Here is a 13070-nt window from a genome sequence, read left to right on the forward strand (position 1 = left end):
AATCAATAAATTTGCGGTTAAATTTAAATTCTATTGATACTAATTGATTTTGTTATAACAAAGATTATAATCTTTGATTCTCTAATTAAGTTGATCCTCAGCGCTTAACCCAAACTTTAATCTAATATGTAAGAGCATATGAAAAGGCGCCTTCAAAGAAACTTTTTCTAGCGTTGACTTTTTGTCGATCAAAATTCTCATGTGATCAATTAAATCGACTAATATTTTGTATCGAAAAAACGATTAACTTTTGTGGACTCAGGTCATTTTCCGATCGTTCAAATAAAAGCAAAAGTTGAGAAATCATTAGTTGATCGAGTCACCGAAGTGTCGATTGATTTGCTCGCACCTAATGATGAATGAGAAGGCGAGTAGAAATGAAAAGCTTTTTTGCTTGCGATTAATTGACAAGAAATTTATTTAATTGATCCATTTAAACTCAATACAATGTGTGACTTCATTTTTCAGTTCAAATAAAGACTGACAATAACATTGATTGTTCATGGTTGTGATTTTTTAGCTCTCAGTTTGTTTTGAACAAAAGACTGAGAAAGATAAGTGAGTGTTACTTTTAATTGTTTAGCTTTTTCGTCGATAAATTTTGAGATTAATTAATTGTTTCTAAATTATTAGTGTCATCCATCCAAAGAATCAAACGGTTTTGACCTTCCATTGGAAATATAACCCATTTCATCGCTAATCATGTTTAATCTTCCTAAGCGCATCCACATCGTTCGGCTTTCATTCCCTTCAAAGTGCCAAGAATAATTTGATTATTATCATCATAATAGAGCATCGAGATTGAACTCATTTTCCTTGGAGTACAACAAGGTCCAGTTGACATGGAAGGGTTTGCTTGCTGGACAAGATGAGCGTGGTTATTGTCTTGAAGGAACATGTAAGGACATTCACCGGAACAAAAGTTGGCCTCATATCGTTTCGGTGCGATGATCCAATCCCAACCAAACTCTTCAAAATCAACGGTCAATGGATGAAGACAACAATTAATCTCCTTGGAACCCTCTTCACATCGTATTCCAGTTTCTCGACGAACCCTATTGGCCTTGCGAGTGGTGGTTGACAGTTCAATGAAGGTTCGCTAAGGGAAAAAGAAAAGGGTTTAATCGTTGCGAAAAAGGAAAACAATTAAAGAGTCAAAGAAGTAGTTGAAGAAATCAAGGAAGAAAATGAAAGAAATAAGTGATTAGTGATTAGTGATTTATGAATCCATAGTAACAAAAATGATATAATAATGTAATGAAATAGTGATGATAATGACGATGACAATTATGGTTACAGAAGCAAAAAACAAACAAACATTTGCTTTTCTTTGTTGATTGTTAATCTTTATAAATGATTAACATCGTTACCAGAGGTGTTAGCCAAGTATGTCATTAAATTAATTAATTATCCTAAATTATTGTGGTAACATAATTAACATTATTATCACTAGACATTTTAATAGTGATAATCATCATCATTATCATCGTCAACTGTTAACTGATATTAATTGTTGACCAACGAAAAATTATTATTCAGTTGACTGATTATCAATGCAACGAATGCAAAAGTGGAAACAAGAAGAAGAGGAAAAGTAACAAAGGAGAAACAAGAAAAATGAGAAAAGAAACAAATGAGTTGAATACGTAATTAACGATCTATGACCTTAACAATTAACCATGATTTAGATAATTAAGCAATGACAATTTAAAATTCTTGGTAAATGTTGCTTATCAGACTCCGCAAAGGAGGAAGTAGCTAAAGGAATGAGAAACAAACTGAGAGATGCAAATGCAATTGCGACTCGATTAATGTTGCCAATGGAAAAAGGAGAGAGAGAGAGAGAAGGTACATTGAAGAAGGAGCAGAAGAAAAGATGAAGATGATAAATATGATAAAGACTAATATAAAAAGAAAGAAAAGAAAAAGCAACAAAAAGAAATATATTAAGAAGAAGAGAAACAAAATTATTTGGAACGAAATCAAAGTTGGAAATCTGGTGAAACCTGATAGAAGAAATAAACTGGATCTTCAAGATGCTTCATCTTCAGATGAAGATGGAAGAGTAAGCGACCGAAGGAGATGATCAAGATGATGGAAAAGAAGGAAAAAGAAATAAAAACAAAGAAGAAATGATGGGAAAGGAAGATTTTGATGAAAAGGAGATGATGAAGAAAACGAAGAGAAGAAAAAAACAAAAACAAATATATTCAAGCAAAAGAAGGAGAATCTTAACCTTTGAGAACGAATTTGAAGTTGGTGATTTAATAGTAATCATCAATTAATGATGATGGAAAAGCCTTGAAGCTTTAATTACCTGGGAATGATTTTCGCCATCATAGGGACTGGTTACATGGAGACTTCGTCCTCTCTCGTCGTAAGCGTGAATTACGAGACCGAAATTCGCCTTCGACTCTCTGAATCGTTCGGTTACTAATCTCCTTATATCTAATGTTACCCAACGTCCTCGTCCATCTATTGTCATTTTCTTTGAACGAATCTATGAAATTAAAGAGCAAATAAACAACAATTAAATCTCATTGTAAAGATAATCATGTAATCGATTCACGTTCAATACTCAAATTATTTTCAACTTTTTCTCTTTTCATTCTCATTATTCTTTCTCTTCTTTATTGCTCTCACTTCTTATTGATGATTATCATCATTATTAGAGATAAATAAAGGATGAGATGAGCAATAATAATGATTTGAAACATGACAAGGAACAAGTTGAAATTGAGAAAAGAAACGGGAATCAATTCGACTGTCTAAATAGTTGAATGAGAAAATTAAATTGTAATATTTGATTCTTTCGTTTATATGCACAATCGATTGATCTTTGAATGATCTCAACTTAGCTCGATCGTATTGCTGCTCATTTCTAATTTTCACTTGTAACTAAATTCGGATGACAATTAACTTACATTGAGAAGTGAAACAGGTTCTCGTGATTTTTTAATCTCATAAACAACAACAGTTACATTAATGGGCCTGGAAAAGTCATAATGTCCAATTGAATCTGATGAAGTTCCTGATCCGGTGCCTGAGGACCTTTTAGGTTGAATATAAGCCCAGAGATGAGCGCTGGCAAGATGAGCATTAACAACATTCGGTGAGAACTTGAAATACTGGCTTTTAATGCCCTTAAGAAAACTCCAATTCTCAGGAGCTAATCAATAATTAATCAAACAGAAAATGAGAAAAAAGAACAAAAAAAAAGATTAATTTAGACACAAATTGTAATCTAATTGCAATAAACTTTGAGACGAGACAAAAAACAAAAGCAATTGAAATGATATTCAAATCACAGGGAATGAATAATAACATGAAGCCACCAGGAAGTGACAGGTTAAGGTGATGATATTACTCATATTAATGGTGAAGATGAAGATGAAGATAAAGATATGAATGAAAAGTAATGAAAGAAAAAGATGGAAAAGTAGAAAGAGAATGATACAAGTATATTACTAATCTTTTTTACTTGTAAATTAATTTTCTTATAATAGATTATATCAAAATCTGATTAACCCTTTTGGGAAGTTACATGTTAATCATCATCATTATTAGGAACTGGGAGTGAGAAATAGTCCGGAAATGATGTATTCGAAATCTTTTGGATAGAATTGATTTGAATCAAATTCGACGAAGAGAAAAAAAAGTTTTAATAGTAACTTGTAATCTCAGCATTTGTTAACTTATTTTTTGTGTCATCTCAACCCACGCACAGGTAATATGAAGATGATCAGGATAAAGATAATACTCGTAAGTGACTAGAAAAAAACTCTTTCACTAATGAAGCTTTGGGAATTTTCCATCTCCTCTCAGATAATCATGAACATCATGGTAGCGAGATGAATCAGAATTGATAAAATTTGTTTCACCGATCTGAATGTATATCGTTTTACATTTATCATCTTTGTCCTTACTTTATCATCCTCATGAAACTTATCAATTTCATCATCGTTACCACCTCGAATAACCTTGTTGTAATGTTCATTATCCTGAGTTACCTTGAGTTGAAATGATATTAATGTTAATATAATGTAACCAATGTTACCTATCATTTAATTCTGGTCTCAATAAAAAGGTCGTTGGTTACAATGATTATTATCAAGATGATTAACGTGATTAAATTGCAATAACTGAATTAAGTTAATCAACTTGGTGAGATAAACTATCAATAGTTATCATCAAATCCACTGGGAGTGAATTCCCTTCTATTAATATAATAAATATTATTTGTTTGATCACAGAATCAATGGTTACACCTAAATGATAATTAACCAACTAAATTTTGTCTCATCATTCATTCATATTCAAGTTGTGTGTTATTCTTGATCCTTTTTTATTTTAATTGACAATTTATTAATCAGTTTGATCAACCATGTAAACTGTAAAGTTGATTACTAATGATTGTGACGATAAAAGTGAGAAGAAATCTAATGAATTAATCATTAATTATCGATAAATTCATATCATTTTGAATCGGAAGAAATCAAATAATGAAAACAAATGATATTTCACTCGAGTAACTTTTTAGATTGGCTGTTAATTAATCAATAGAAATCATCACACTAATCATCTTATATTTAACTTTTCCTCAAACAGTAAATCAATTAGTTAGAAAAAATTACTATACAATTAGGTTATAATAATTAAATTGCATTTATCTTTTCAATCATATTAATTAACAGTCCAATTGCTCTGATGATTATCGTTGGGACACAAACTTTGATTTTGATTAACGAAAAGTTTTAATCAATCGCTCGTTTTTATTACAACGTACGATTGCTAATTGTGATTCGTTAGCTAATTAATGATATGATTAACAAAATAAGAATAGTAAGAGGATAATTAGAATCATAAATAATATGAGAAGCAAAAAAAAAACAAAAAGAAAAATATTTTAAACTGTCAGCATCAAAAATCGTTAATTTAGTTTTGATTATTAACGTTATCAAATAAATTAAATCTCGCCCATAAAAGTCGATGCTCGCAATTAACTTCATTTTTGTTTTTTTTTTCTGTGTTTATGATGATAAAATGATGAGAGTGATGAGGATGAAAATCAGGACTAACCTAAAGCTTGACAGGTAGAAACATTTAATTCATTCATACCTTTTGATTTGATGAAGATGATGAGCAGAAAAAAAATGTTACTATGTTATCTAAATACACAATGATGATGAAGATAAGGAGGATGATGATGTTAATTATGATGATGATGATCAAATAATTGATGAAGGGAGTAAATGAAGTGTTTTTTATGTTGATTGTTAAAAATTTTGAGCGAAATCAAACTTGAACAAATCAATCAATCAACTGAAGGAATTCAAGGTAAGATCATGTGAAGATGATGAAAATTAAAACCAAAGCCCCGATTTGAATATTTCTTGTTGTTCATTATCAACCCACTTAAGGTAAGATGATGATCACTAACAGAGTATCAAAATATTTGACACAACGAAAACAAAGATGAATGACTAATCAGTGAATTCCCAGAAAGTGAAAGCAAAATATTGAGAACTTTGTTTCAATCAGAAAAGAAGAAGAAAAAAAAAATTATTATGATCTTTTCGATTGATCCATCATGTTAACTTTCATGGTGAAGTTTGATCTTCATGAATACCCCGGAATATTTTCATGAATGAATCAATGAAATTTCATGAATGATGATAGTTTTTCTCTCTCACTACGTTAATCAACAAATTTGTTAGTAAGTTTCAAATTTTTTCATCGCAATTTTTTTTCTTTCATGATATTAACCTAACGTATCCTTGAAAAGTGTGAAGATATAAAAAAAAATATTCAATGGATCTTGATTATCATGATGATGTTGATGATGATCAACTTAATGCTCAAATTAACGTTATCCTTCAATCAACAATGAATACGAATGTTGTTTAATCAAAAGTTAATCAATGATTTAACTAAACACGTAAAACTTATTGGTTGAATGTCCTTCAAAGTTTATATAATAATCAACTATGTAGTTAATAATGATAATCACCAACGGCCATTGGGAAAATGGTTTGTTATCATTGACAAGGTTGAGTATCTTAAATTATTATAATAATTTTTTAATTTAATTTTCTTGATCATAATAATATTAATAGCTTTGATTTAGGCTTGGCTTCTGTGTATCTTGATAATTATTATTGTTTAATGAACAACCTTGGACGATCTTGAACTTGCTCAGGTAATCAGTTTAATGATTGTGATTTAAAATGTTAATTATTTTGGATTAATTCAATGAGTGAAAGTAAATCAGATCAAATCTTTTCCAGGTATTAATAATATCATTGTCATCCAGTTCTCGTTTTATTAATTGTAATTTAGTCAAACCCACAAATCAACAAGTAATATATTAATTTTGATGATTGTTTTGATTATTCTTATGGTTGTTAAATGTTAATCACTGACATTATTGTTGTTAATTTAGTTTTGTTTTGTTTTGCTGTTTCGATTGTATTAATAACTTGTTTTAATTGTGTTGATCTTGACTCTTTCATTTGATTTATTAAGTTTTGCACTTTGTTAATTTAGCAATTATTGATGATAATTAGTAAAATTGCAACGATACAATAACAATTAGCAATTAAATCGATCATTAGAAACAAAAAAGAACAGAAAAATTGATTAATCGTCCCAATTGAAATAGTTAATTGTTAATCTGCAATCATTACAATCAGAGTAAAAGTTAATTTGCAAAAATGAATTTTTCATTTGATTTCGAGCGAAAGTTAAACATCATTACCACTATTAATATTAATCATTCTCATAGTAATCAATTGATTGATTGATTTATCATCCTAATTCATTTCTATGTTGTTTCATTCAATTGGTTTAAGTTTTTTTCTTTTAATTGTAATTGAAAAGCTCGATCAACTCTTCATCGATTTTGTTCAATAGAGTTTAGTGTGTAACAACTTGATCATCATCTTAATTGTTATCAATATTTTCATCTTAATTGCTCTCTTCAAATTATCACTTTCTCTCTCGCTTTCTAATTATAATCAACGTTAATTGCTACAAAATAATCGAGTAACCCTTATTGTCTAGCATGATCAGCAAATGTTAATCAGAAACCTAATTGATAACAATTAACAAAACAACAATAACAACAATCTGATAAACAATTAACTGTGTTCAGAGTTTTATCATTTATACATTTCAAGTGTATCAGTCTACAATTAAAGGTCTATTCAATCGAGTTAATTGTAATAATTGCAATTGATCAAGTTGTCAACAAAAATTAAATCAATTAATAGAAAAAAACAAATGATACAATTTCTGAAATAGTAAAAACTGAAAGTGAATCAAAATAACGAAAATTGAAATCTAAGCATTGATCAGTCTGTGATCGATTAAATCACAATTAGATTTAAGTGGAAACAAATTAAGTTAATAAAAAAATAAGCAAATCAACATCTTATTAATTAAGTGATTGTTGAACTGATGCTTGAGATGATACACTGAACATGCTTCATTATCATGATATCTTAATCTTCATCATCAATAATATCATCATGTTGATCAGTGATGATCAGGTAACGCTTCCGGTATTTTCAGTTTAATTGTAACCTGATCTTATTATTAGAGTGAAAACTTTTTTTTTTTTATTGTAGCTTTATTAATACTTAAGCTAATTTAAATGTAACTTCCGCCTTCATTGTGACTAATCTTTAACCAATTATCGTTGATTAACTTGATTGAGTCACCAAAATACATTGGGAATTAACTTGCAAATGAAAGTATCAAAGGGATGATGAAGAAACCATAAGAAACAAGTGATGAGTTGATTGAACAGTAAATGAGATTTTTTCAAGTCTTAATCCTTATCAATTCAGTTCGTATATTAAGTAATAATTACGATGATAATTATGATAACATTGAAACAACCTTAAAACTTTTACTCTCATCTGATTGTGATAATGGTCCTAATAATGGTCATTATAAATCAAGATCATGTCATTGTCCAGTTTAATTTATCTTCAAATCGTCATTATGATTTGTAACGGACAGAATTGTACCAACATTTACTAACACTGAGTAGCTTTTAACTCTGATTACGATAAGATGATTCCTGCAATTTGCTAACAATTTCAAGTGATTTTCATGCGTCTGAAGACTTGATGATGATCATCATGATAATCATCTTAATGTTGATGAGTTTATCAAAAATTCATGTTTATTACTCTGTTAAATTATTGGGAACCAGTTTTGACAACTTTTATCTTCTTGTAAATCCTTTGATTTTCATTCAAATAATTTGATATAATGTAAGAGATTTATGTTAAGTAATTAAGTAATTGCATCAACAGATCAATGATGATCATCAATCAGAATCATCAAAATGTTGCAATTTAAACTTGAAACTTTGTTCAAAATCAATTTGTCAAAAACTTACAGGTAATAAAACAACTGACAAATACAAAGTGAATTTATAATTTATCGTAATTAAAATTGAATCACTTTTAATTGAATAGGTACTACAATTAATATTAGCGATTATCAAATTTGTACAAATCTAATTGTAGATTAGCCATCAGATAATAGATAATCATCATTGCCTAATCAATCAAAATTGAGATAATGACGATCGCATTTGTATTGTGAATAACAATAAACTAATAACCATTAATATCAATCGGGCTACTTGATAGCGAATGGTGAGCGAGAAGTCAAATCGATTAACGATTAATGAGCAATTTTCAACAATTAATCAAACTAATAATTGTTCTTGTGAGTTGATGATGTTCAATGATTCAAGAATCAGATCAATTATTTCTGTCCGTGAATTTCAACGTTGAAACAGTTAGTTGACCTTTGAGAATCCGGGACTCAGAAATTAGGTTAGAACTGTGGTCTAATTGAAAACTTCTCGCAACGAAGACAGTGTAATTAAATGAAACTAATTAATTGTTGTGACTAAAAATAATTACGATAATCACTTGTCTGGTAACTTATATGAAGACAAAGTTGTTACAAATTGAACAAGATTAACAAATCTGAAGCATTTTAATCTGATCAAAGTTATGAATAGAAAAAGTTTCAATGAGTTTGAGTCTTTCTCATTGAGTAATTAATTCTGTATAATTGTTCAACAAAAGTTGATTATCATTTGCAACTTTTTCACAATTCAACAAATCGGTCAATCAAACGATGAATTTAATATTAAAAGATAAGCTAAAAGCTCACAACAATTAAACACCATCACCTTAATAAACGAGTACATTAGCTATCAATTAATTTGATTGCAATATCAGATCAACAGATTAAATTGTTAAAAAACACACTAACTGTTAAGCCTTTAGTTACTAATCTCACAGAAAGATTAACTCTTTCACTCGATTGCCATTAATTTGATTCTTGTTGATAACTTTTTAATAAATGTAACATTTTTCTTCACCTTCAACATTATCATTATGATCATGATTCTGGGCAAATCATGATGATCGTTATCTTAATCACATGATCTCCAGAAAAGGGGTTCTGTCAACCTCGAAATCAGATTCAATGCTCATCTTTAGTGAAACTCGATGAGAACGATGAAAATGTTTACTTAATCAAAGATGAAGATGAGTTTGATCTAGAACGAGATGAGATACATGTGATATTAAAATTGATACAATAATAATAATAAGGATCATCTTGAGATGTTAACCAAGGTCAGTCACTTATCATACTAATCATAACAATCAAGAAAATTGTAACAAAATATCAACTACAAAAAGAAACAAAATATTATTTTCTGTAGAAAACTTTATTCTTTCCGATTTTTTGTTTCATGGGAATTAACCATAATGTCTTGAATTACAATTTACTAATCAACATCTCCTGATTATGATGAACTCTTCTTCTTCTTCTTCTTCCTCCTCCTCCACAATCATCAACTTCCTCCCTCACTCTCAACATCAATCATATTATAATTTCCTATGTATTCTTAGTATAGATAAACTTGTTCATCTTTGATGACATTTAATCAATTGCTATAATCATGAATATTGTGTTGATTGTTTCAATGAGAACTTGAACATTTTAAATTTGTAATTATTAATGTTATACATTGTATCTATTTTGCTGGCAATTTATTAATAGTTACAATCTAATATGATAATACATAACAACTCCACACTGTTCCCAATCAAAATACAATTAAAGTACAAACTGTTAAATTGCAACACAAATTGTGAAGGCGGACTGTTAATTGTACATCTCTAACCATTTTGGTTAAACTTGAATTTCTCACAAGCAAAAAGATGGATAATCAAATTTAATCAGTTAATTACATTGAGATGATGTTATTAGCAATTGTATCAACCATCATCAACTATTAATACAATTACAATAAGATAGAAATTATTTTAAAAACAAAATGGAAAAACTTTTTTTTCTATTGGGAGGATTTATGATAACAATGAGATGAAAGTTACTAATCAATGATTATAATTAAACCATGATGATGATCATGATTATGATTATTATCAAGCAAACTGCCATAATCAGACATAAATAGTCAGTGGGATAATAATTGTCTCGGTAATTTAAGTTTAGTTTCTGGTTAATGTTTGAGGTTTTTGATTTAACTTTTTCAGGTCAAGCCCATTACAAGTTTCGGATAAACAATAACAATTACAATTACAATTACAATTACAATGGTAATAATAAAGACAAAAACTAAAACTAGGTCTATGTTAATCCAAAGATTGACCTGGATTTGGTTATATTGTAATGATTACGCCCTTAGATTATTTAGTTTTAAGGTTAATTGTTGGGTTAATTAACGTTGTTTTTGTTAACCTGATCATCTTTCGTTTTGACAACATTGAAATCAAATTGCTTTTATTTGCAACGAGTGATCGGTAGTTAATCATATTCTGACGGACTGATTATTATTATTACAATTAATTGTTGATCGTTGATCGGCCTTCGGCCCTGATAAATTATGGCCTAGGTAATAATTTATAGTTTTTAATATCGCAAAATATTATCTTTTATTTGCTTCTAAATTAATAGAAAAAAACTCCTTTACCTTCAAGGCCGAAGATCAAAATTTTATTTAATCCCAAATAATATTAACTAATTATAATCATTTCAAATGATCGCAATTAAAAGGGAAACATTAATTGATTCATATTATTGCATCGATAGTTATTATACTTACTGGTCAGTTCAATCATCGAATGTAAAAATGAAATCATTATTCATAACATTACAATAACTACTTCGCATGGGTCATTGTTACTCCATTTAAATTTATGACCTACGGTCAGCAAAGTATTTTACCTTTGTTATAATAAAGGCGAATGTATTTCTCACAGGAAGTATATGCGTTCAAAGATGAAGATAGAGATAAAAGATAGAGAAAGAGAGAGAGAGAGAGAAAAATGAAAGATGAAAGATGAATGATGAACAAGAGGAATAAAAAGATGAAAGATGATGAGAGAGAGAGAGAGAGAGAGAGAGAGAGAGAGAGAGAGAGAGAGAGAGAGAGCGAAGAGATAACTATTCTTCAGTTTTTCTTCTTTTCTTTTTTTCTTCTTGTTCATCATCTTTTTTTCTTCTTCTTGATACATTTTTTTCTGTTGCTAAGGTAAAATGTTACATCTTGACCTGGGCAAGCCGTTGACAGAGGTTAAAGGTCAGCACTGATTTCTCTTATTATTGTTCTCCTTTTTCTTGACCTCTTCTCTTTTTTTCTGACAACTTTTTACTTTTCATTATATTGAACATCATTTTTATATTTTCTTATAACTTTTGCAACAATCAAACAAATGGCCTTGACCGGTCAAAGCTGTCATAATCCAGGGATTAAATGTAACAAAGGTGAATGTAAATTGCAAAGGTGAAAATATTGATAAAAGAGTTGCTTTTGGATTAAGATTGGTAAATGATGTTAATAGTATCGATTCAGGTTGATTGGTCATTTTGATCAATTGCATGTTGATTAATGTGAATTGTACTTTTCTAATTGTTATTTTGTTAATTGTTTCTACTTACGTTTCATTGCAAAGCTAATTGCTTTATCGGTGTTGACATAAAAATCTTCTGAATCATCGTCATAATCCTCTGAGGTGGGATAAGCTTGATCCGAAGACATCATTTCGTCCTTATTGTACAATCCTAGAAGCTTTTTAGTCTCGGACTGTAAATTAGAATTGGAAGATAATCGTTGCGCTGAGAAAGTGGGTAACATTTGATTAGAGTAGAGGGAAATCATGGAGGAAGTGATTATATCTTTTAACGGTGGAACCTCTAGATTATCTCGACGAGTTATATTTGGTTCGTTCTTGAAGCCAAGTTTATTCAATATTTGCCATTTGATGCTTCGAATGCGTCGCTCTTTAGCTCCGTCTAATAACATACATGATGAACAATTGCGTCCACGAGATGAGGAAGAGGAGGAGGAGGAGGTTGATTTGGAAGATGAGGCTGGTGAAGATTCTGAAGGTGACGATGATTCGGATGACAGAGAATTTAATGAAGAAGAAAACGGAGAAGAAGAAGAAGATGACGATGAGTGTGAAGATGTCGGTGAGAACGAAGATGATGATAAAGGATGAGATGAAATCATTTTATTAGAAGAAGATGAAGAGGAAGAGGAAGAAGTTGATGAAGATGAGAGATAAAATAATAATAAAAAAAGTACAATCAACACGGTAAATTGAGATGTAATCATATTTTTTCACTTAGTATAAATTGCGAAAAGGAAAGTTCTGACCTAACAGACTTTTCCATCAACAGTTATCTAAATAAAATTGAGTAAAATGTTAGTTATGAAAAAAACAAAAAGTTACTCTCAAGTTACTTTCAATCCCATTGAGCTCCATCTGTCGATCTCATCAATAACTATTCATTTCGACGATTAGAAAATGTTCTGATCTCAAGGCCTAATTGACGCTTGCGTTCACAAACAAGGGCTCAAGCTCCATCTCCCGGACGATAATCTGATCTTTGCTTGAAATTAACGAGGAAAAGTTGAAACTCTTCTGAAACAAGTTCCAACTTTCAGCTGATTTTCCCAACAACAGGTGGCGCCAATTCCCTCGAACACCAAACTGAATCGG

General features: G+C 29.7%; 1 protein-coding gene across 1 annotated transcript; it reads right to left on the reverse strand.

Moving 5' to 3' along the window:
- Positions 1-400: 400 nt before the first annotated feature.
- LOC128397344 (growth/differentiation factor 8-like) lies at positions 401-12769 on the reverse strand. The gene is made up of 4 exons (XM_053358061.1): positions 12004-12769; positions 2925-3169; positions 2318-2500; positions 401-1099 (listed from the first exon to the last, which is right to left on the reverse strand). Exons 1-4 carry the CDS (start codon positions 12680-12682, stop codon positions 716-718), a joined length of 1491 nt encoding a protein of 496 aa, XP_053214036.1. The 5' UTR covers positions 12683-12769; the 3' UTR covers positions 401-715.
- Between the last annotated feature and the right edge of the window lie 301 nt (positions 12770-13070).

Source organism: Panonychus citri, unplaced genomic scaffold (assembly GCF_014898815.1).
Source record: "Panonychus citri isolate SS breed McGregor unplaced genomic scaffold, ASM1489881v1 Contig00028, whole genome shotgun sequence".
NCBI classification, from domain to species: Eukaryota; Metazoa; Arthropoda; class Arachnida; order Trombidiformes; family Tetranychidae; genus Panonychus; species Panonychus citri.